General features: G+C 38.2%; 1 protein-coding gene and 1 pseudogene across 2 annotated transcripts in view; one reads left to right on the top strand and one right to left on the bottom strand.

Moving 5' to 3' along the window:
- The window catches only part of PXDNL (peroxidasin like), a 379,412-nt gene that overhangs the window by 255,996 nt on the left and 99,604 nt on the right, over positions 1-23,812 (top strand). Inside the window, exons 10-12 of one of the 2 annotated variants that reach the window (XM_039464797.2) lie at positions 1,379-1,645; positions 6,101-6,217; positions 7,737-7,895. In XM_039464797.2, the coding sequence (XP_039320731.2) occupies positions 1,379-1,645; positions 6,101-6,217; positions 7,737-7,895 (543 nt within the window). Of the gene's footprint in view, positions 1-1,378; positions 1,646-6,100; positions 6,236-7,736; positions 7,896-23,812 lie in introns of both variants that reach the window. The other variant, XM_039464800.2, reaches the window with a different exon arrangement.
- Positions 18,255-19,143, bottom strand: LOC141581396 (ribosome biogenesis protein BRX1 homolog pseudogene; annotated as a pseudogene).

Here is a 23,812-nt window from a genome sequence, read left to right as displayed (position 1 = left end):
AAACCCACAGTATCCTATGTTTGCTATCTCTATTGATATCATTACTATCCTGCAGTAACCTCCGATTCACTTCTAGTGCTACTCCTTCGACAATTCTCTAAAAATTTAGTTCCAAGATGAATCCAATTATCTCCCTGTCCAGTTCTACTGCCGTTGACTTAATTCAGAATATTTATGTCAATTATTGTAATAGCTTTCCTTATACCCTCCCTAACTTCCTGTCAGAATGTTCTCCTACCACATTTCCACCTAACTCTGAGGCAATTCTTTCCGAGGCATGTTGTAGTTTTACAGATGATGTATTCCGTCCTCTGTTCAGGCAGCTAGAGTACGAGCACACAAGGAGTATGTTTTTTTTATCTCTGTATCTTTCCAACAACCAGCATGTGACTAATATACTTAAGACATTCAATATTGTTAGGAATTAAATTAAACGTTTATCGTCGAATTGGATTGAATTCATTTATTTCTACTCTCCAGAGTATGTTCATCTCAGGAATGGAGGCGCTCCCGGCCACCCGCCCCAAACGTAGACTCAATCATTAGGCATTTTTAGCACCTTAGCAATATTTAACTTTTGCTTGAGTTTCCCAGAAAAGAGAAGCTCTTATGAATTAATAGCAGTGGAACACCTGATATGAAAGTCCAAATTATCTGTTTATAAGGATACTTGATGAATCAACGTATAATACGTTTAGCTGAAAGTAACTGAAGACTTGACTAGATATGGCTTAAACACGTAGCATCTATGTGTGTGTTTGTGTGTGCACATGTTTATTTTAATTGCATGCCTCAAGTAGGACAGGGGTAATCTGTCACAGAGCTGCCACATTACTCCAATGGGAAAATAACATTCTTTCTGCTTTTCGATATGCTTTGCACATAGGTTTCTTTATGTCTTATAATTTTCACCTCTTAATCACAATGTGGCTCCTGTAACCCAAATGCATGCCTGCCCGAACTCCAGCTAGCAAACAGAAGGAAGAGAAGACTAGTTAGACTTAGTGCTTTCATTTATTCCTAGTGACATGTGCCTATGTCTCATTGACCAAACTATGTTTAAAAAAAAGGTGAGTATTCTTAAGAGGGAACATTCAAACATGTAGCCCCTAAAATAAGGAATATGTATTTGGTAGGTGCTTTGCAGTGTCTATAACACATTATGCTATTAAAGCAAGTGATCTTTTAAAAAAAGTATGTAATTACAGCAAATCCATGTTTAGTTATTTTGGATTTAATTCTTTAATTAAATGTATATATGCAATATTTTAGTATAAAGACAATTTGAAAATGACGATAATCTCAAAACAATGCAGAATAAAGAAATCATCCTAACTTCGATGGGCTGGATTTTGTTTTGTTTCCCGCTTACCATCAGCCAAACCAACCTTTGTAATCCAGCCCCAGGACACAGAGGTTCTAATTGGCACCAGCTCAACTTTGGAATGTATGGCCACAGGCCACCCACACCCCCGTATCACTTGGACCAGGGACAATGGATTGGAGCTGGATGGATCCAGGCACGTGGCAACGGCCAGTGGACTTTACTTACAGAATGTCACACTACAAGATCATGGTCAATTTACCTGTCATGCCAGCAACAGCCACGGCTCTGTTCAAGCTGCAGCAAACATAATCGTACAAGGTATGGGAGCAGAAGGTCATGAATGAAATGTTCCTCCTGCCACACTCGGAAAATTATTTTTCAGCTTAAATAATGTCGTGTACATCAGTTGAGAGATTTTTTTTTTGCCAATTAGTTTTTGACACAGTAAGATTTTCAAAGCTAATCGGTTTCAAGTTAGAAGTTGTTTTTCTTCTTTCCTATTTCAATCTTTATCCAAAGGTCAGAATCAACCATTAGCAACAAAAGAGATGAAGTCATTAATCTGGAAGGATACTGTCAAAAGATATTTGTGCTTCAGAATATTTTACAGATACAGGAAAGACAGTGCGGATATGAAAGTGAATAGGCTGTGCCCTGTGTTCACAGTCACTTACCAAACTGTCTACTCAGCAGAGCTGGAGGATATGCTGAAGGCTCCTACAAGGCCAGGCTGTGTAACAACGACAATAATAAAACCATTCTGAATCCAGAAATTAATTTATATGCATGGGCATGCAATTGTGTCATAAAGAAGACACATCCTTCTTTGTATTTTAGTTCTCAGCCTGGGGCAGCCCCTTCCTTTCTGGTGTGGTAAGTGTGTGTGTGTGCATGTGTGCATGTGTGTGTGTGCGCATGCATGTGTGTGTATGTGTGTGTACATGTGTGTGCATGCATGTGTGTGCATGCATTGTGCATTCATGCGTGTGTGTGCATTTGTGTGTTCATTCATGCATGTGTGTGCATGCATGTGTGTGTGTGTGAGCGCATGTCTGTGTGTGTGCATGTGTGTGGTGTGTGTGTGTGTGCATGTGTGCTTGTATGCCACCCTCCTGCAGGGTTAGAGTTTAGTAAACAGCAGAATATAAGTGCTGCTGGAGTTCTACCAAAAGTCCTGTTCTTTCTAAAGTAGTTTTTCATCCTTGACTAGAGTGTAGTAATTTACGTGATCTGTATTAAGGGCTTCCTGAGGTCATGAATAGTTTGATTGAGTTAAAAAGTTTTATTCAGACTTGCATAGGATGTTATCTACCGAAACACTGAACCTTGTGAAACACAGAACAGAGAAAGATGGACGTGGCCAATCTAGTGCCGTACTTGAGTCGGGAGGGCTTCAGAACAGTGAGCCCCATCAGCCGCAAGAGTGGTCTTGGCCACTGCAAAGCATAGGGTTTCCTCCAGCCTAGGCTTCCTGCATTCAGAGAATGTTTTCTAAATTGAACTGCTTAGCATCAACTCCTTAAGCAGCGATCGATAAATACTTTCTTGTTCTATTTACATGTTTCAGGAAAAAATGTGTTTTTCCCTAGAACTGCTCATATCCCGAAAATACTTTCCTTGCTCTAATAAGAAGGTGCAGAAATGAAATATTTTCTTAAGGTCTTTGGTAACTCCTGGGGGAAATTACTTTTAAAGCACCCAAACATTATTTTTAAACTTTTAATATGTTGAGATTGAAAAATGCCTTCAAAGAAATCGCATTTGGGTTTTGTTTCGCTTACATCATTTTATCATCAGTGCTTGCTTTTTAGAAACGTAATGCCTGATCACCTTCACACTTTAGTGATTACCTGTATTCCACACTGTTCTAGGCTTTTGGTTCTCAGGTTTTTCCATATACTTCCTTCCGATGCTTCTATCTGTCCATCTGCGTCAATTTACGTTTAACAGAACTCTGGTAACCTTTACCATCCCGCCTACTTCGTATACCACAGTATGCTAATGATTTCGTGTTGCCAGTGAGCTTGCCCTGAAATGGCCATCTGCTTGCTCTGTGTTATTTGTGACCATGTACTTGTGTCACTTTTGGATCTGTGTGCCCAGATTTTTAATTGGGTTTGAAATGGTTCATTAATCATTCTATACATTTATTTAAAAGGCTGATTTTATTTGCCTAGTCATAGATTAAGCATTTTAAGATGTATCCTTTTGTGTTATTTTAACAGGTCCTATTCACGTTCTTGATCTTTTAATGCCCGTTTAAACCAAGATCACGGTTACCCAAGATAAACTTCCTTTTTCAGACTGACTGGAACAAATATTAATGATAAATAAAATGACATAAAAAAGCTTCAGTAGAATATATGGGTCACAGTGTGAACATATGGATAAAAAGGCCTGTGGTCATCAACAATGTAAATCAAAATGCTTTGTGTGTGAGGCAGCACCTTAATGAACAGCCAGGATCTTAGATTTTAATAAAACAGCAAAACACTTCATCTCAGCATGTGCTAGCCATTTCAGCACTGGAGGTGGGACTCAGAAGGCCATCACTTTACATGAAAAGCCCAAAGATGTCAGCTTCATCATTTCTGTCTAATTATTCCACCGCCTCTGCCTGCTTTGGTGATATTCATAATTTCTTCATCAACCTCGCAAGCTGCTAATTTTAGTGATAGAAACAAATGTAAATTGACTATGTTCTTAAATGTTTTCCATACTGGGCTAAGATGTGGATCTTGGTCTTTTTCTAAAATGAGAACACGTGAAGTATAACAATGCTTTTCACAAAGTCTTTGCTAACTGTGAACTTTAATTATTATTTCAAAAGTTTAAATCAAATTTCCCAACACTAGAACCGGGACTACATTATTTCTCTTAACTACTACCATTTTCTGTTATATAGCTCTTTTACTGTGTCATGAATCTATTTTTTAATGTAGAAATATTTTTGTTCTTTTTAAGTTGTTCCTAGTAATTTCGGGAGTTACTGTAATGTTCTGGAAAGAACATCAGGCTGGGGGTTGAGCGGCCCAGATTCTCTACTATCTTTTCTACTTATTAGTTCTGAGCAAGAGAAATTCAATCCTACCTCCCCCATTCTGAATGTTCTCATCTGTGCAGTGAGGAGCCTGAGACGGCTGATTTGTGGTCTGTTTTCCAGCTCGACTTTACTAGACCTCTATTTACAAATAGCTTACGGGCATTCCTGAGGGTTTCCATGAATTTGTGTGACTTGGTAATTTATCTTATACCATAGTTATTTAGTCCAGCACCTTACTTAGAATCGATGAAGACTTTTAAAAAATCTTTTGTACTTGCATACAGTATGAAACTTGGAACAAATACATTTTGCCATGTATTATTCACTTTATCATATTTCTGAGGCAGGTGAAAGGAAGGGGTAGTAGGAATTGTGCAAAAATCTAACAAGGCAGAGAAATGACTTGTCAGGTTGTCAAAGGCATTTGAACCAGAGTGACTCCATCTTGAATGGGGGCTGGGTAAAGTGAGGCTGAGAGCTGCTTGGCTGGATTCGGAGCAGGTTTGGCATTCTTAGTCACAGGATGAGGTAGGAGTTGGCACAATATACAGTGCACAAAGACCCCCTGGTTAAACAGTCAAGAAGCTGACAGAAACCTGCCAGAGCCAAGATGGCGATGAAAGTGACCCCTGTTTGTTCTCACTGCTCATTATTTGCTAATGATAATGCAATAGCATATTACGAGACACTCTTACCAGTACCAAGACAGTTTACAAATGCCATGGCAGTATCAGGAAGTTATCATTTATGGTCTAAAATAGGGAGAAACTCCAAGTTCTGGAAATTGCTCATCCCTTTCCCGGGAAACTCAGAAATAATCTACCCCTCGTTTAGCACATAATCAAGAAATAACTATAAGTATACTCAGCCGAGCAGCCTATACCGTTTCTCTCCTGTGGAGTAACCATTCTTTATTCCTTTTAATTTCCTAATCATCCTGCTTTCACTTTATGGATTTGCCTCATATTCTTTCTTGCACAAGGTCCGAGGACCCTCTTTTGGGGTCTGGATTGGGACCTCTTTCCAGTTACAAAGCCATCTGGGAAAGTTCTTTTGATCACTTAGGTGTTACTGAGGATCATTGTGCCCTTTGAAAATGGCCACATTGATTTACTTTTTATTTAATCCGAGAGTCACGGATAGAATCCCTTTCTAGGAATGGTATATGCAACTATTAGCTATTTCTTATTGATACAAAATCAATAATACAAGATCTGAAGATTTGGAACTCTGAATTTCAACATAGATGTGACTTTTTCAGAAGTATAATTTCAAGTGTTGGAACATTCATCTTAAGGAGCTTAGTTTTCTTTCTGAAATCAATAGATCAACTCATTTCAAATTTGTCTGTGCATGCGAAAGCTTGGAGAAAACTGTTTTGTTAACAGTTCCGGTACAATTCGTAGCTTTAAACATATTTATCACATCTAGTAAAATGATAACCGGGACGATTGAATCATGGGAAACAGCTGCCATAAGACTGAGAAATGGTTTCTTCTTATTGGCTACTACTGCTTTGCTTTGCAGACAAGATGTGTGTGTTTCTGGCTTCCTTGCAAACAGCCATAAACATACAGAGGCACCTTCACACTCTTTAGAACCTTGGTGATACGTAGTTGGAAACAAATTCTGATCAGACAACTTATTTGAACACATTTTCTTTTTTTTTTAATTGGCACTGAACTTTGTAAAATGATTTTCAGTGTTGATGTATGCTTCATTGCCTTTAGCGCCTCCACAATTTACGGTAACCCCCAAGGATCAAGTGGTGCTGGAGGACCATGCTGTGGAGTGGCTCTGTGAAGCTGACGGCAGCCCATCTCCTGTAATCGTCTGGACAAAAACAGGTATCAGCACATCTACAGGTAATTGTGGGGAAAACAAACGCCTTCTTTTGTGGAGAGTAAAAAGCATAGTTTCGACTAATTATTGAAGGTATATCATGGACGTGAAAAAATTACACAGAAAGTAATCTTTGATCTAAATGTGACATCATCATAATTTTCATGATGTTTTGAGTTTTGGCATTTGAGTTTGTGGCCTTCCTGAGATTACCCCCTCCGGGAAATGGCTTCCTGATTTTTAAAATAAAATGATTGGAAAGTGCAGCAGTTTTAAACATTTATTTTTAAGTGGGAGCATTTTCTTCCAGTACAAAATGAAATCATCAGTGAAATAAAAATCTGAAGTGAAGCTCCAACAAAGAGCTGCTGTTCTGAAAGTGTAGGTGGGTGGGTGTGGGCCCAGCAGACAGGGTCTTCAGGCCCTATCCACCTCCAAGGGCACCAATCGCTTCCAGGGAGCCTGGGCACATAACAGAACAGAATTGACAACTGGCTGGATGAGACCTTGTCTAAGATGCCTCCAGGATTGGAAATCTTACTTTCCATGTTAGTTCAGGTACTAGATAAAATTCAAAGTACGTCTACATTGACGGTTTCCTTATATGAAAATTCTTTCTCTGTTCTTTACGAGATTAGTTGATAGGAGGTACACACTGGAACCACAAAGCCTTGGTTCCCACCTCCATTCCTTCATGTGCTTGTCACGTGACCTTGGGCAAATGCATTTACTGCTGCTCGCCAGAGTCCTTGTTGCTATGCTGGTGGTGATGATGTTTCCTACCTCATAGGGTGGGTGTGGGGATTGATTTGAATAATTTATACTCTTCAACATTTAGAACAGTTGATGGCATAGTGTGTGTTCACTCAGTAGGGCTAGCTATTCCTTTTCCATCTATAACAAGACATTCAATAAGACACAAGTTTTCACTGAACTAGTTGAAAATGATACTCTCATTTAATTGATAGTGACCATAAGAATAAAGTGTTAAGAAGGATTCAAGGCTCATATAAGCTCAGAAGTGAAAAGTATACAGCCTCTGGTTGGCTGTATAGATTAATAGTATGGATGTCAAAAAATTCCCATTTTTGATATGCTGCCTCTGCATTTTAAGTGTATTTCAATCACATTACCGTATTCCAAATATTGCATACACATGATAAACAACTGTCATGAAGATATCTGAAAATATAATTTAATAATCAAATTGGTTTTGAAATTTGCTTTTTGATTATAGTACCGCTGAGGGGCGTAAACACGAAGGTTAAAAATTTCACTGGGAGGCTGGGCTGTTCTTTTGGTGACAGATGAGAATTCCTTGCGATACAGTAGCAGGGCTTCGAGGACAAGCAACAGGGGGTGTGGTGTGTTTCCGGGGTCGCAGTGCTAGTGCAGAACCCACACAGTACACCCTGGCACCGAGGATTTCCTGAAAGACAGATCTCGCTCTTTACCTACGACAGCCTGCAGCTCCGGCTTTCACTGCTCTGGGCCATACAGAGTCCTTTCTTTACCTCTTTGCAGGAGGGCAGCTCCCTGTGGAAGGCCGGCATATGGTTCTCTCCTCTGGCACTTTGAGAATTGACCACGCAGCACAGCACGATCAAGGCCAATATGAATGTCAAGCAGTCAGTTCGTTGGGGGTAAAAAAAGTGTCTGTGCAGCTGACTGTAAAACCCAAAGGTAATATATACAGTACTGTGATTCATATTCACATTCTGAGGTATGCACCTCTGCCTCTGTCTTTGGCACACCTGACAGGGATCTTATGACATATATATTATATATGACATATATAACATATATATAGCATATTTATATATGTCACATATATTATATATCCATAAATATATAGAGAGTCTAAGAATCTTATATATATATTATATATTTTATATATATAATTATACGTAATTATATATTTTATATATATTATATATTATATATAATTATATATATTATATATATATTATGTTATAGGATCTAAGAAATTGCAGATTTGATATCTTCTTCCAATCAGTCTTTTATATAACTTCATTTTTTTAGAATTTTATTTTTATTCATATTAATTATGATTGTTTTTCTTAAAAACGCCATTTCATTTTTTCTTACAAATTTTTTTTTTTTTTTTTTTTTTGAGACGGAGTTTCACTCTTGTTACCCAGGCTGGAGTGCAATGGCGTGATCTCGGCTCACCACAACCTCCGCCTCCTGGGTTCAGGCAATTCTCCTGCCTCAGCCTCCTGAGTAGCTGGGATTACAGGCACGCACCACCACGCCCAGCTAGTTTTTTGTATTTTTAGTAGAGACGGGGTTTCACCATGTTGACCAGGATGGTCTCGATCTCTCGACCTCGTGATCCACCCGCCTTGGCCTCCCAAAGTGCTGGGATTACAGGCTTGAGCCACCGCGCCCGGCCTTTTCTTACAAATTTTTTTACAATTGCTGTGATCAGTTAGCCCTATCTGACTAGACCATCTTACAAAAGAATGCAGCTTCTCATGCCAGAGTGGCTGAATCTCACTCTGACACTGATGTATATTTTATGTTCAGTGGTATTGGGAATGCAGTGAAGACACTCCCCTTCAGACTCTTCATGTGACAACTATACTTAGATTTATCTTACATATATATACCGTGGAATGAGATTCTATTATTCACCCTTAATTTATTGTCTACTGAGATATAAAGAGGGAGAAAATTCAAGATTTGAATTTCTAAAGATAATTCCAATATAAAAATGAAAATGATTGTTATTAATTACTATTGAAATACTTTCTTGCTTTCTGGCTTATGTTGAAATGATGGAACTTAATTACAAAATGGACAACGCCTAAACTGCGCTTTCAGCGCGCTTTACGTTTCCATATAATTTTGTAAGTCCCTCCAGTTTGCTACAATTTGTTTTGACTTAGTAGATCTCAGTTCAGAGCTAACACGTGTTGATGAGCGTAGAGGAGGAGGAGAGCAAAACTCCGCTGCACGTGTCAACGTAGGTGTGAGAAGCAACATGGGAAATGCTGACATGTTCATGATGCCTGAACACAGATGAAAGCCTACACTGAGCTGCTATCGACATATGGTCTGTTAGCAATTAATTTCCCCTTATAGTTTAGGCATATTAATTGATTTTTTAAATAAAGGAAGTTGAGGTTCTATGTGGGGGAAAAAGGATGGTAGCGAAGTTGTGCAAATAGTAACTCAAACAGGTGGGAGATTTGAAAATACAATTGTGGAGAGGTGCCGTGACGAACGTCTTTTTTGCCTAACAGGAAATACCAAAAGCAGGTCTGCAGAATGTTTCAAACTACTTTTAAATTAGTGTTCAACTAAAATTCAAAAATTAGGTGGTATTCACATTGTGTCTGTTAAAATGGGACCAATTGTAAGTCCACACATATTATTAAAATCAAAAGGACACTAAAGAGCCTCATCTTGATTTTTCCCCATTGCCGAATCCTTTTACTTGACTTCCTCCTGTTGAGGCTTTAGATTTTAATTTAGAAGCCACTTCACTTCCCTAAGGAGGCTTCCTTGACTCTCTAAGATCACTGTAAGTTGAAATTAGTACTGGAATACACCGTTTAATCTAGGAGTTGGCATATGTAGAAGAATTTGATAAATCTATCAAATGCCTGTACTTGAGAAAATACCACTAGCAATTGGCATAGATATGGAAGTAAACAAGTGTTTTAGAGAACAAAGAGCCCTAAGTGTAGCACTAGATTTTGTGAATGGTGGCAAATGAGGACCATATGGGAGGAGTTAGTTGAGATGGTTGGTTGAGTTGGAACACATCCAATCTAGGCTCCAGACAATAGAACTATTGAAAGTCTTGATCAGATCGATTATTCACAATATTCATTAACCTGGGCTGGGTGTGGTGGTGGCTCACATCTGTAATCCCAGCATTTTGGGAGCCCGAGGCAGGTGGATCACCTGAGGTCAGGAGCTTGAAACCAGCCTGGTCAACATGGTAAAACCCCATCTCTACTAAAAATACAAAAATTAGCCAGGCGTTGTGGTATGTGCCTGTAATCCCAGCTACTCAGGAGACTGAGGCAGGAGGCCTAGGCAGGAGAGTCATTTGAACCCGGGTGGTGAAGGTTTCAGTGAGCCAAGATCATGCCACTGCACTCCAGCCTGGGCCACAAAACAAGACTTTCTCTCAAAAAATAATAATGATAAAGAATAGTCATTAACCTAAAGAGGATAGGATAGGTTGGAATGGAGCAAAAAATTGAAAGCAAGAAACCACTGGAGCTACGACTGTAACTAAGTGATATGTTACGAGATCGAGAAACTAGAATCACAGTGGTGGTAATGGAGGAGTGAATGAATTCAAGAAAAAGTAGAGCAGGTCAAAGATTTTACCTCTGAGATTATGAGCAGCATTTTCCCTCCAATACATGCTCTCAGTAATACTTTGCAGAAACTTCATCTCCTTTCAGCGAGGAATTGGCTTCCTTGACTAGATTTTGGGCATATTACACACATCTTCATGAATGTCACGTGCTGTGACAGTCTCATTCTGCCTAAGGTGTCTTAGTGTTGAATTTTCTTCAGGTATTTGATGTGTGTGTGTGTGTGTGTGTGTGTTTTCTATGGAGATACAAATACTGTTTCATTTAAGGAATGTTTCTCTTGAATTAATTCTTTTAACATTCCTTGTGTCTCATTCTTTCTTTCTTTTTGGGGAACCCCCACATTTTGTGTATGTTGTCATACGTCTCAAAGCGTGTTCTGAAGATTACTGGTTGAGGGAGATCCCTGGACCCTCGCAGGGAGTTTCCTAGGTTAAAACTTTCTCATAATGGTATCAGGATGTAATTTGCCTCTTTGCTGGGTTGACATTTGCATTGATGGTGGAAAAGTCATCGGGTGAGGGAACCTGTTGCAGCCTCAGCCCAAATCAAGAGAGTGGGCGCCAAGTGGCAGGAGTATATCGTTATATCCTTTGCTTGTAGCCGAAAGTAAAAAAGAAAGGTAATTTTACTTGACACTGTTATTGATAAAACGGGAAAATATGTCGACCTTTGTATACATATCCTTTCAGTAGTTTGTGTGATAAAGGAAATTATCAAAAGAAGCTACTAATTGTCAAATTTGAGTATAGTATCAAAGAATTTTTACAATTATCTGAAAAATCCTTACAAATACTCCTTTCTTTTAAAAGCATCCCTTTGTGAGGTAATATTTTATTCATAGACTTCAACCAAAACAACTAATTGTAAGAGATTGAATTTGAAAGCAGTTCTTCTAAAAACTTCTTGTAAAATAATGCTACTCTACTCACTACTTTTATTTGTAGAAAATATAGTTAATTTGCATTAAAATGTTATTGAAAAATGCTATGAGTTTATAATTGTAATTTGAAAATGAACACATAAATTTTTAAATTCTCAGTAAGCAGAGCTACATATCAGCCATATAATAAAAGCTCTTAGAGCTTGTCAATAATCTTTAAAAGTAAAGGGTTCCTGAGGCCAAAATGATTGCGTGTCACTCATTTGTTGATCTTCTTTGCTCAGTTTCTAGCTCTGTCATTTTCTTTTCAATCTCTTTTAGCTCTTTGTTTTCAGAGCATCACGCTGGCTTTTTCGTGTCTGTCTTTAGCTCTCTCGCGTGTTTTGACAGTGCCTTTCCCTCCAGAGAGGCCGCTAACCCTTTCTTACGCATTTTATTTTTTCCACCAGTATTTTGGTTAATTATATACAAATATCTGTAAGCAATGAATGACATTAGTAATTTTACAGAAAAATCTAATTAATGAAAATTTATGTCAAAAGAGAGAGAAATCTAAACAGAATATAACAAGGAGGAAACAAGTTGCCAGATATCAGAGCAGAGCAGATATTCAAATCATGACTCTAGCACGGCTGTCGAGGTTGTTAATTATTCCGTGTGTTAAATCTGTGGAAGAGCTACCTTGAGGAAATCATGTGGTCAGGCACTTTCCCAGGAGGAAGTATCACTCCTTTAAATAACATTTCCAATGTTATATAAATTGCTTTGGGGATTAGAAAATAATGAATGCCATAAAGTTTTTTAAAAAACAAGCATAATCTTGATAATAAAACTCTAAGAATTAATTAAAAATAAAAAGCAAAGCTCTTACATATCCACACAGAAATCCAAAATGAAAATAAGTAAATGTAATCATAGATAATCAAAGACTCCAGTAGCACATTAAAACCATTAGTGGTATTTATTTCAGAAATGTAAGAATGAAACAGTAGTAGGAAAGCAATGAATATATTTTATTAATTAATATATTTTATATTAATAGAATTAGGGAGAAAAAATCATGAGTATTTCCATAGCACTAAAAAGGCATTTGTTAAACATTCAACATTCATTCTCATAAAAAAATCTTCATAACATAGGTCTGAATAAATATTTCTTTAACATAATAAAATAGAGATCAGTAGTGATCTCATTAGCTAGAATCTTAATCAATAAATGAGATAATATTTTCACTAAAGAAAGGAATATTTTCAGTAAAGAATTTTTTTTTTCACTGACCAAAGATTTCTACTGTTATCACTGTCATTTAATATAAATTTGGAGTGATAAGTCATCAGAATTAGGTAAGACACATGAGAAAGAATAACCAAGAAAATTCTAAAGAAGAACCCAAATCAAGGAGGGCTAATCATACTAGATACTAAAACACATGATAAACCTGCAGTAATTAAAACATACCCAGATGGTATATTAGAAAACGATATGTAATCTACAAATGTGTTCCATTTAATCTGGGAATTAATGTGTGAAAAGGATAGCATTTCCTCTCCATGAAGAAAGCAAGTCAATAATAAAAGTGTTGGGGATAACTCAGTAGACATATGGAAAGGTGACCCTGGGTCCATGTCACATGGGTTTTGTTTTGGAGGTGTCCTTCCCAGTAAGGGTACAGAAGGAGGGAGAAGGGCAGCCCATTGACTGGAAGCCAGCAGTGTGGCAACCTCTCCTTCTGTGGCTGCATGGGCTTGCCTGGTCACCTGGGTGCTCTGCATGGGCAGCCCCAGGCTTCACGTGTGTATTATTCAGAGGCCGTACTGAAATCCTCCAGTACTCTTATTTCCTGATGTAGGACACCTAGCTCCAGCCTTTGGTATTTCAGCCAATCTTATCTCTTCTTGGAACTGACCCCAGCTAATGGGGTTTCCTCACTCAATGGACAGTCCTACAGGGCATTTATTATCTGAAAGAGAGTTTAAGTCACTGTCTTACGTCGCTATCACTAACCATCACAGTAACCTGTCTGTGTACCAGTACTGAGGGACTTCAGCATGTTCATGGAGAGTGCATAGTACGAAAAAACCATGCATGGATTTCAAAAAATTTTTTTTGCACTAAAATAAATTGACACTGACTTGTTACAGCATGTCACATTGCCATGCTGTTCTGTCTTTCAGCTCTGCCTTTGCTCTCTAGTTCTCTGCTGCTGTTCACCTCTACCGTATCATCAAGTCCACTGACCAAGGAGATGTCTAACTAGGGAAGTCAATGCCAGTCACTGCTTCTGGGTGACGCTTTGAATTATATGGGAGGCAGTTCTCCTCTCCATATCCAGGAAAATGAAGGACCTCATATTAGCCTGTTCTCGTGCTACCATAAAGAAATACCTGAGACTGAGTAATTTATAAAGAAAAGAGGTTTAATTGGCTCACAGTTCTGCATGGCTGGGGAGGCCTCAGGAAACTTACAATCATGGTGGAAAGTACCTCTTCACAGGGTGGCAGGAGAGAGGATGACCGCCAAGCAAAAGGGGAAGCCCCTTATAAAACCGTCAGATCTCATGAGAACTCACTATCACGAGAACAGTATGGGGAAAACCATGCTCATGATTCAGTTATTTCCCCGGGTCCAGCCCTTGACACATGGGATTATTACAATTCAAAGTGAGATGTGGGTGGGCACACAGAGCTAAACCATGTGGTGCCTCTTACCCTGAGCACTGCACTGCCCAAAGGACATGGACTCCTCTCTGGCACAGTCACCTGGTGGTGGCGGACAGGCTCTGGCTCTGCTCAGTAAGGCCCAGTGTAATGCTGCTGGACCTCTGCACCTCTTGGCTGGGACACATCTCACTTTTCTCCCTGTGCCTTAGGCCTTAGCAGCAATGCTAAGACAACTGGAAAAGTCCTCTCAGTATCCTGTTTCCTGTGTTTTCAGACCCTTCGGTCTCAATTGTTTCTCTGTGGCCCAGTTCAGACTCAAAAATGTAATTCCCTTCCAAGATAGATACTTTAGCTATTATTTTAATTTTAAAATATATTTCATCAGTGGAGGATAAATATTGAATAAATGTGCATGGTTGGTCGGTAAGGGTGACACATTGTGGGCTATGTAGAGTGTTGTGGGATAGCTGCAGTGTGGGAGAGCTTTTGTGGGTAGTGTGGACTCATTCATGATATTTCACCAGTAATATCCCCGGAGGTCCCTGCCACGTGACTTATATTATTATTATTTTCCAATGGAATTTTTTAAATCTCAGTAGGTTTTGGGGGAATAGGTGGTGTTTGGTTATATGGATAACTTCTCTAGTGGTTATTTCTGAGATTTTGGTGCACCTCATTACCCAAGCAGTGTACATCGTACCCAATATGTAGTCTTTTATCTCTCTCCACCCTCCCACCCTTTCCCCTGAGTCCCCAAAGTCTATGGTATCATTATTAGGTCTTTGCATCCTCCTAGCTTAGCTCCCACTTCTGAGTGCAAACATACAATAGTTGGTTTTCCATTCCTGAATTACTTCAGTTAGAATAATAGTCTCCAGTTCCATCCAGGTTGCTGCAAATGCCATTATTTCATTCCCCTTTATGGCTGAGTAGTATTCCATGATATATACATAAACTATAATTTTTTTTATCCACTTGTTGATTGATGGGCATTTGGGCTGGTTTAATATTTTTGCATTTGCAAATTGCGCTTTTATAAACCTGCATGTGCAAGTATCTTTTTGATATAATTACTTCTTTTTCTCTGGGTAGATAGCCAGTGCTGGGTTGTTGGATCAAATGGTAGTTCTACTTTTACTTCTTTTTTTTTTTTTTTTTTTTTGAGATGGAGTCTTGCTTTGTCATCTGGGTTGGAGTGGAGTGGTGTGAGCTTGGCTTACTGTCTTCCAGGTTCAAGCAATTTTCCTGCTTCAGCCTCCTGAGTAGCTGGCATTACAGGTGTGTGCTACCATGCCTGGCTAATTATTGTGTTTTTAGTAGAGACAGGTTTTCACCATCCTGGCCTCAAGTGATCCACCTGCCTTAGCCTCCCAAAGTGCTGGGATTACAGGCATGAGCCACTGCTCTCAGCCTGTACTTTTAATTCCTTAAGGAATCTCCACACTGTTTTCCACAGGGGTTGTACTAGTTGACATTCCCATCAGCAGTGTAAACGTGTTCCCTTTCCACCACATCCACACCAGCACTTGTTATCTTTTAATTTTTTGATTATGACCATTCTTGCAGGAGTAAGGTGGTATCACATTTTCTCTTTGATTTGCATCTCCCTGATCATTAGTGATGTTGAGCATTTTGTCATGTTTCTTGGCCACTTGCATTTTCTTTTGAGAATTGTCTATTCATGTTCTTAGCCCACGTTTTGAAGGGATTATTATTTTTTTATTGCCGATTTGTTTGAGCTCCTTGTAGACTCTGAATATTAGTCCTTGTCGGATTCATGGGTTGCAAAGATTTTCTTCCATTCTGTGGGTTGTCTGTTTACTGATTATTTCTTTTACTGTCCTGAAGCTTGTTAGTTAATTTAATTAAGTCCCATTTATTTATCTTTGTTTTAGTTGCATTTGCTTTTGAGTTCTTGGTCCAGAAGTCATTGCCTAAGCCAATGTCTAGAAGGGATTTTCTGACATTATCTTCTACAGATTTTATGGTTTCCTGTCTTAGATTTAAGTTTGTAATCCATCTTGAGACGATTTTTGTGTAAGGTTAGAGATGAGGATCCAGTTTCATTCTTCTCCATGTGGCTTGAAAATTATCCCAGCACCGTTTATTGACTAAGGTGTCCTTTCCCCACTTTATGTTTTTGTTTGCCTTGTTGGCTGTAAAGATTTGGCTTTATTTCTGGGTTCTCTGTTCTGCTCCATTGGTCTATGTGCCTATTTTTATACCAGTACCATGCTGTTTTGGTGACTATGACCTTATAGTATAGTTTAAAGTCAGGTAATGAGATGCCTGTAAATTCCTTCTTTTTGCCTAGTCTTGCTTTGGCTATGCAGGCTCTTTTTTGGTTCCCTATGAATTTTAGAATTGTTTTTTTCTGGTTCTGTAAAGAACATTGGTGGTATTTTGATGGGAATTGCATTGAAATTGTAGATTGCTTTTGGCAGTATAGTCATTGTCATTGATTCTCCCCATTTATGAGCACAGGATGCATTTCTGTACATTTGTGTCATCTATGATTTCTTTCAGCAGTGTTTTGTAGTTTTCTTTGTAGAGCTATTTCACCTCCTTGATTAGGTATACTCCTAAGTATTTTATTTTATTTTTTGCAGCTCTTGTATAAGGAGTTGAGTTCTTGGTTTGATTATCAGCTTGGTTGCTCTCATATATAGCAGTCCTACTGATTTATGTACGTTAATTTTGTATCCTGAAACCTTGCTGAATACATCCATCAGTTCTAGAAGTCTTTTGGGTTTTCTAGGTGTACAATCATATCATCAGCAAACGGTGAGTTTGACTTCCTCTTTACTGATTTGGATGGCCCTTGTTTCTTTCTTTCGTCTGCTTGCTTTGGCTAGGACTTCCAGTACTATATTAAATAGAAGTGGTAAGAGTGGGCATCCTTGTCTTGTTCCAGTTCTCAGGGGTAGTGATTTCAACTTTTCCTCATTCATTATTATGCTGGCTGTGGGTTTGTCATAGATGGCTTTTATTACCTTAGGGTATGTGTCTTCTATGGCAGTTTTTCTAAGGGTTTTAATCATAAAGCGATGCTGGATTTTGTCAAATGCTGTTTCTGCCTCTATTGAGATGATCATGTGATTTTTGTTTTTAAGTCTGTTTATGTGGTGCAGCACATTTATTGATTTGCATATGTTAAACCATCTGTGCATCCTAGTATAAAACGCACGTGATCATCATGGATTATAATTTGATATGCCATTGGATTTGGTTAGCTAGTATTTTATTAAAGATTTTTGCGTCTATATTCATTAGGGATATTGGACTGTAGTTTTATTTTTCTAGTATGTCCTTTCTTGGTTTTGGTATTATGGTGATACTGGCTTCATAGAATGATTTAGAGAAAATTTCCTCTGCTTCTGTCTTGTGAAATAGTGTCAATAATATTGGTACCAATTCTTCCTTGAATGTCTGATAGAATTCAGCTGTGAATCCGTCTGGTCCTAGACTTTTTGTTTGAAATTTTTTCATTAATATTTTAATCTCACTGCTTATTATTGGTCTGTGAAAAGTTTCTGTTTCTTCCTGGTTTACTCTAAGAGGGTTGTATATTTCCAGGAATATGTCTGTCTCCTCTAGGTTTTCTAGTGTGTGCACATGACGCTTTTCGTAGTAGCCTTGAATGATCTTTTGTATTTCTGTGGTATTGGTTGTAATAACTCCTGTTTTGTTTCTTATTGAGTTTATTTGGTTCTTTTCTTGGTTAATCTTGCTAATAACCTATCAATTTTATTTATCTTTTCAAAGAAACAGCTTTTTTTTTTTTCATTTATCTTTTGTATTTTGTGCAGTTTTGCTCTGATCTTTGTTATTTCTTTTCTTCTGCTTGGTTTGGGTTTGGTTTGTTCTTCTCTCTCTAGTTCCTTAAGAGGTGACCTTAGATTGTGTATATTTGTGCTCTTTCAGACTTTTCGACGTTGGCATTTAAGGCATCATCCCTCTTAGTACTATGTTTGCTGTATCCCAGAGGTTTTGATAGGTTCTGTCCCTATAATTTTCAGTTCAAACAATTCTTAAATTTCTATCTTGATTTCATTGCTGACTCAATGATCATTCAGGAACAGGTTGTTTAATTTCCATGTAGTTGTGTGGTTTTGAGGGTTCCTTTTGGAGTTGATTTTCAATTTTGTCTCACTGTGGTCTGAACAGTGAGATCATGTGGAAGAAGGGCCTTTGGCTCTTTCTCAGGCGCTGCACGTCTTTTGCTTGCTGATTCTCTCTGTGTTTTACAGCTGTGATGGATCTTATGACACAGCAATGCGTTTTTGGTTCCTGGTAATGAGAATTTTCATATAAAGTTGGTGCTTGAAAACTTCCCTGGAAAAAGTTTATGATATTTAAGAGAAAACAAGGTCCTGTTTCTAGAAAAGCAGCATCTTCTTCTATGATATGAAAGTTCTAAAACCATATCCTGTTATCGAAAATTGTGAAAGTGAACACATGCTCCACCAATGGTTGGCTTTTGGGATTATAACCATTGTGTACTAAATATCTGAATTAAGAGTTCTTTTAACATAGCATAATGTGATAATTCCTCAAAAGCAGGGTCAAGACAAAAGGGACTGAGAACTTTTCAAACAGTTTCCAGTCATCTTTAGTTCAGCTAGAGTGTGAATATTTTAAACAAGAAATTTAGCAGATGGTCCATGAGGATTTCTTAGCTTCAAAGTAGATGCATTTTATTACAGTTTTTCATTTCCTAGAACTTGTTAATCATAAATAACTTACGTTTATGATCCATTTTAGTATCTTCTTTTTGAAAGAGTCATCGAGATTCTCAAGTCCTGCATAACGTGTCTTGTTCTGAAATGTATTTGTTCCTCTAGAAGAAAAGAAGAACGTCCATTCCTTGTTTTTCTACTTCTCCTTGCAAACAGGGCCTGGAATCCAGTCTCTCTCTTCTTCCTCCACCTCCTCTGTGATGGCCACAGGACCTATTTTCTGTTTCTTTTTGGCTTCTTTACCTGAACTGCCCCACCTCCACGCCATTTTTTCCTGGTTGCAACCATCTTGCCTCCACATGAATTATTCGTTCCCATTATCTACATCCTCTATTTGTAATGAAAATGTTATTTAATTTAAACAAATTCCTCAACTTTATTTTGTTTGATTTTAACTTGTTTATTTCAGCCATTTTACCAAGATGCAATAATACCTTTCCATTCTTGACCAGAGTGCAGTGTAATTATTTTCTCTTCCAAATATGTTGCATCTAAAAAAAAAAAAAAAAAAAAATCAAACAAACAAAAATGAAGCAAACAAAAAACACTGATGAGAACTTTTTTTGTGTGTTTTTGTCCGTGAATTTGATAAAATATGGAAATGACAGGGCTCTTTATCTGGGTGACATTGGTCTATTAATTAATATTTCTTGGGTATAGATGTTTGGTTGTTATAAATCCTTTATAAAGAGCTCCTTTCTACCCTGTTTTTCCTATCTTGTATCCATAAAGAGGCAATCTATAGAATGCTTAAATCAAGATATATTGTCTCTGTGGCAAACTGATCTGTGTTATTTTCTGTCATAATTCTGTGACTCAGTTTCCTCGTCTAATAAATGTTCATGATTATCATTATTTGGGAGTAATAATACCAATGCTACTAATCTACAGTGTTTAGAACACACTAGAATTCATAGTGTCTTAATTCTAGTATCGTCAACCTTCTTATTTCATAGTAGTTCCAAAAGATTATCAGCAAACATGCTGAGAACCATTTGTTACATGGTATAAAATACATTTAATGTATATTGAGTACAAACCATGTGGTATTGTTGCAGAATTTCAGAGACTGGAGAGACTGTCGAGGATACAGAAGGAGTTTATTTTCGGTGTACACTGGCCCAGCTGGTTCCTTGACTGGGAACAAAATGGCTGAGCCTCTAACAAAGTCAGGGTTTGGCTTTTTATACATGAAGTATGCAGTAGCACTAAAACAAGTTTGCAGGTGTAGAACAAAGGTAATGTATTAAGCAATTATAGGCACCTGACTTAGGCTTACATATGACTGTTGCTGTGTGACCCAGATGTTTACTATCTGTAGAGCTCAAGGATTCTAGCACGAGCCTTATCTATTGCCTTCTGCTACAGTGCCCAGAAGGCCAGAGTCCTGCCTGTTTCGGCATTTTTTTTTTTTTATGACCTTTGCTGTGTGACAGAAACTATAGAGAACAAGAATACAAGAATTTATAAACTTATCTAACTTGCAAAGCAGAATACAATCCCACGGGAAGGGGAAGGACTTAGGGAAGTTTGCTTATAAAAGAAAAATTTAATTTCTGCTTCTCTTTTCTGCATTAATTTTATTTTGATTAATTTTTCCCTTCATTCGCCCCTTTGGTGTGCTCAATACAAGTAATACTTTTAATGGAACATACCACTATAATGGCCTTCTTTTTGAAGATACTAAAACATATGTAGGAGGGAGTACCTGGGTAGGTCAGATGTTTTTAATTGCCTTTATATAAGTTGCACCTCGATTTTGGCCAAAGTTTTACTTTCTTTTACCTTGGGATGGCTAATAGAGGGTAGGCACGCTTTGTGTGGTGCCAGGGCCTTTTTCTTTCCTTGGCCTTTATGCCACTGTGCGACTGTGCCTGTCTTAGCTTGCTCCTCCCTTGGGGAATCTTACTCATCATTGGCTAGCCAGCCATCTTCTGGGGCTAGATAGGATGCCATTGTGGTCCTGACAGGGAGGTTTAGATAGAACTTTTTGAAACTGATTGCAGACTTTGGAGAGCTTTGCCTTGATACACCTCTAAATTACCTTGATAGAGGATGTAGCCTTTTGTGTTTATTGAGGTGGGGCTAAGTTAACTTAATCCATTTTACACAGTTATTCTGGTTCCTGTTTTGGTTTACTTAAGGCAAAATTTACACAAGTTCTATGAGCCCATCCCTTCCAGGAAGCTCATCCTGGGGTGATAGGATTTTTCCTGAAGGACGGGTTGATACTTAGTCAAGGCCATTATTTGGGTGGTGGTATGCCTAGCTCTCCTGCTTTTATGGTTGACTGTATTCTCTGAAACAAGAGAGGCAAGAGACATGGAGGGATTAAGCAATTACTTAGAATAAGTACGAAACCTCCTATTAGTGTTTTAAATCCTCAAAAAAAAAAAATGAGAACCAACCTCCAGAGAGGGAGTCTGGTGACCATCCAGACTTCCAAGGTTGAACTGGGACATGGGCCAACGTTTGCCTTTTTGCAGTTATTTCCATGACAACTTTTTGTTATTATCAATTTTTAAGCAACAGTTAGTTAGGTTAAGCTTTCCATATACACTTTCTTCTTGGGTCAGGAGGTAATCTAAAGCTAGTCTGTTTTGGTAAATAGCATTTCTCATTTTTTGGGTTGTATAGCCAACAGCTCTAAATCTTGTGCAGTTCCATTGGTGATGATTTAATTAAGCATATAAATAGGAGTACAGTATCCCCATGACTCATTTTGTGCCCAAGTAGCTGACCCATAATATTAAATAATTTTTCCAGGTGGTCAATCAGTGTCTTTCAATCTCCTACGTTTATACTTCCTTTGATATTTACACTTCTTTTACTTTTTTTTTTTTACTTTTGTTTTTTGTTTTTTTACTTCATCATAAACAGGATATCCTAGAGTTTCTCCTAGCTGTAAAGTGAATAAGAAAAAGGATGATCTGATTTAGTAGGTCTCCTCTACTGACTTATCTCAGACCTTAAACCAAGTTCCAGGATCTAACTTGGGGTTATAACATACATGTAGTTGATCATTATCTAGGTTACAAGCTGAATAAACTGTCTGGTTATAAGTACAAACCCACAACTGAGTCCCTGTACACTTATAATATATTTGATACTCAAGGTTTTAACTACTGTATTCCCAGTCCAAGTGGTCTGTAGGCAGTATGTAAATTTTTCTCCTGGTTGTCCTTCCCTTTTTTTTTTCAAACAGAAGACAAAGTTTATTATGCATTGTTGGAAATAGATTCTGGGTGCTGCAAAGAATGTCCTTCCTTTTGTACAAATATTGAAGTTAACAATAATAAAGTGAAAATTGACCTTTTTTATACCAGTACACAGAGACAGGATGAATCTTTCCTTGGACATAAGAGTTGGCAAAGGTGATAGCATAGTAATAGAATAGTTAACAATACTAAGATAGCAATTAAGCTTAAGAATTTTCACCATGTTAGACAGGCTGGTCTCGAACTCCTGACTTCAGTTGATCTGACCACCTCAGCCTCCAAAAATGCTTGGATTACAGGCATGAGTCACTGAAAACTGGCTAACTATGTGCAGAAAGCTGAAACTGGACCCCTTTCTAACACTTTACACAAAAATTAACTCCAGATCGATTAAAGATCTAAACCTAAGACCTAACACCATAACAACCCTAGAAGAAAACCTAGGTAATACCATTCAGGACATAGGCGTAGGCAAGGACTCCATGACTAAAACACCAAAAGCAATGGTGACAAAAGCCAAAATCGACAAATGGGATCATATTAAACTTCAGAGTTTCTGCACGGCAAAGAAACAATCATTAGACTGAACCAGCAACCAAAAGAATGGGAAAAATTTTTGTAAGCTATCCATCTGACAAAGGGCTAATGTCCAGAATCTACAAAGAACTTAAACAAATTTACAAGAAAAAAAACAACCCCATCAAATAATGGACAAAGGATAGGAAAAGACACTTTTCAAAAGAAGACATTCATGCAGCCAACAAACATAGGAAAAAATGCTCATTATTACTGGTCATTAGAGAAATGCAAATTAAAACCACAATGAGATACCATCTCACGCCAGTTAAAATGAAGATCATTAAAAAATCTGGAGACAACAGATGCTGGGGAGGATGTGGAGAAATAGCAATGCTTTTACACTGTTATTGGGAGTGTAAATTAATTCAACCGTTGTGGAAGACAGAGTTCAAAACCAGCCTGGCCAGCATGGTGAAACCCCATCTCTACTAAAAAAAAAAAAAAAAATTAGCCAGGCATGGTGGTACATGCCTGTAATCCCAGTTACTCGAGACTGGGGCAGAAGAATCACTTGAACCCAGGAGGTGGAGGTTGCAAAGAGCTGAGGTTGTGCCATTGGCCACTGTACTCCAGCCTAGGTGACAGAGCGGGGCTCTATCTCAAAAAAAAAAAAAAAAAAATAAAATAAAATAGAAAATGAGGAAGACAGTTTCGTAGCTTTTCTAAAAGGCTACAGATTTTACTACCACAGGACTTAGCTTGTGCACTTGTGGATTTTTTTTTTTTTTTTTTTTTTTTTTTTTTTGAGATGGAGTCTCACTCTGTCACCCAGGCTGGAGTGCAGTGGCACAGTCTCAGCTCACTGCGACCTCCAGCTCCCGGATTCAAGTGATTCTCCTGCCTTAGCCTCCCGAGTAGCTGGAACTTCAGGCACGCACCGCCACGCCTGGCTAATATTTTGTATTTTTCGTAGAGACAGGGTTTCACTATGCTGGCCAGACTGGTTTTGAACTCTTGATCTCAGGTGATCCATCCACCTTGGCCTTACAAAGTGCTGGGATTACAGGCGTGAGTCACCACACCTGGCCGCATATTTGAATTTTTAAAGAAAGTTCCAAACTCCTTTCCAGAGTGTCTGTACTGACTTACTTCGCCACCAACAGTGTAGGAGTAATTGTTTCCCTGCATCCTTGCCTGCAATTTGTGATGTCATTATTTTG

The sequence above is a fragment of the Saimiri boliviensis genome, chromosome 15 (genome assembly GCF_048565385.1).
Source record: "Saimiri boliviensis isolate mSaiBol1 chromosome 15, mSaiBol1.pri, whole genome shotgun sequence".
NCBI classification, from domain to species: domain Eukaryota; kingdom Metazoa; phylum Chordata; class Mammalia; order Primates; family Cebidae; genus Saimiri; species Saimiri boliviensis.
Note: the sequence above shows the minus strand (reverse complement) of the source record. Positions and strands in the feature narration are given on the sequence as shown.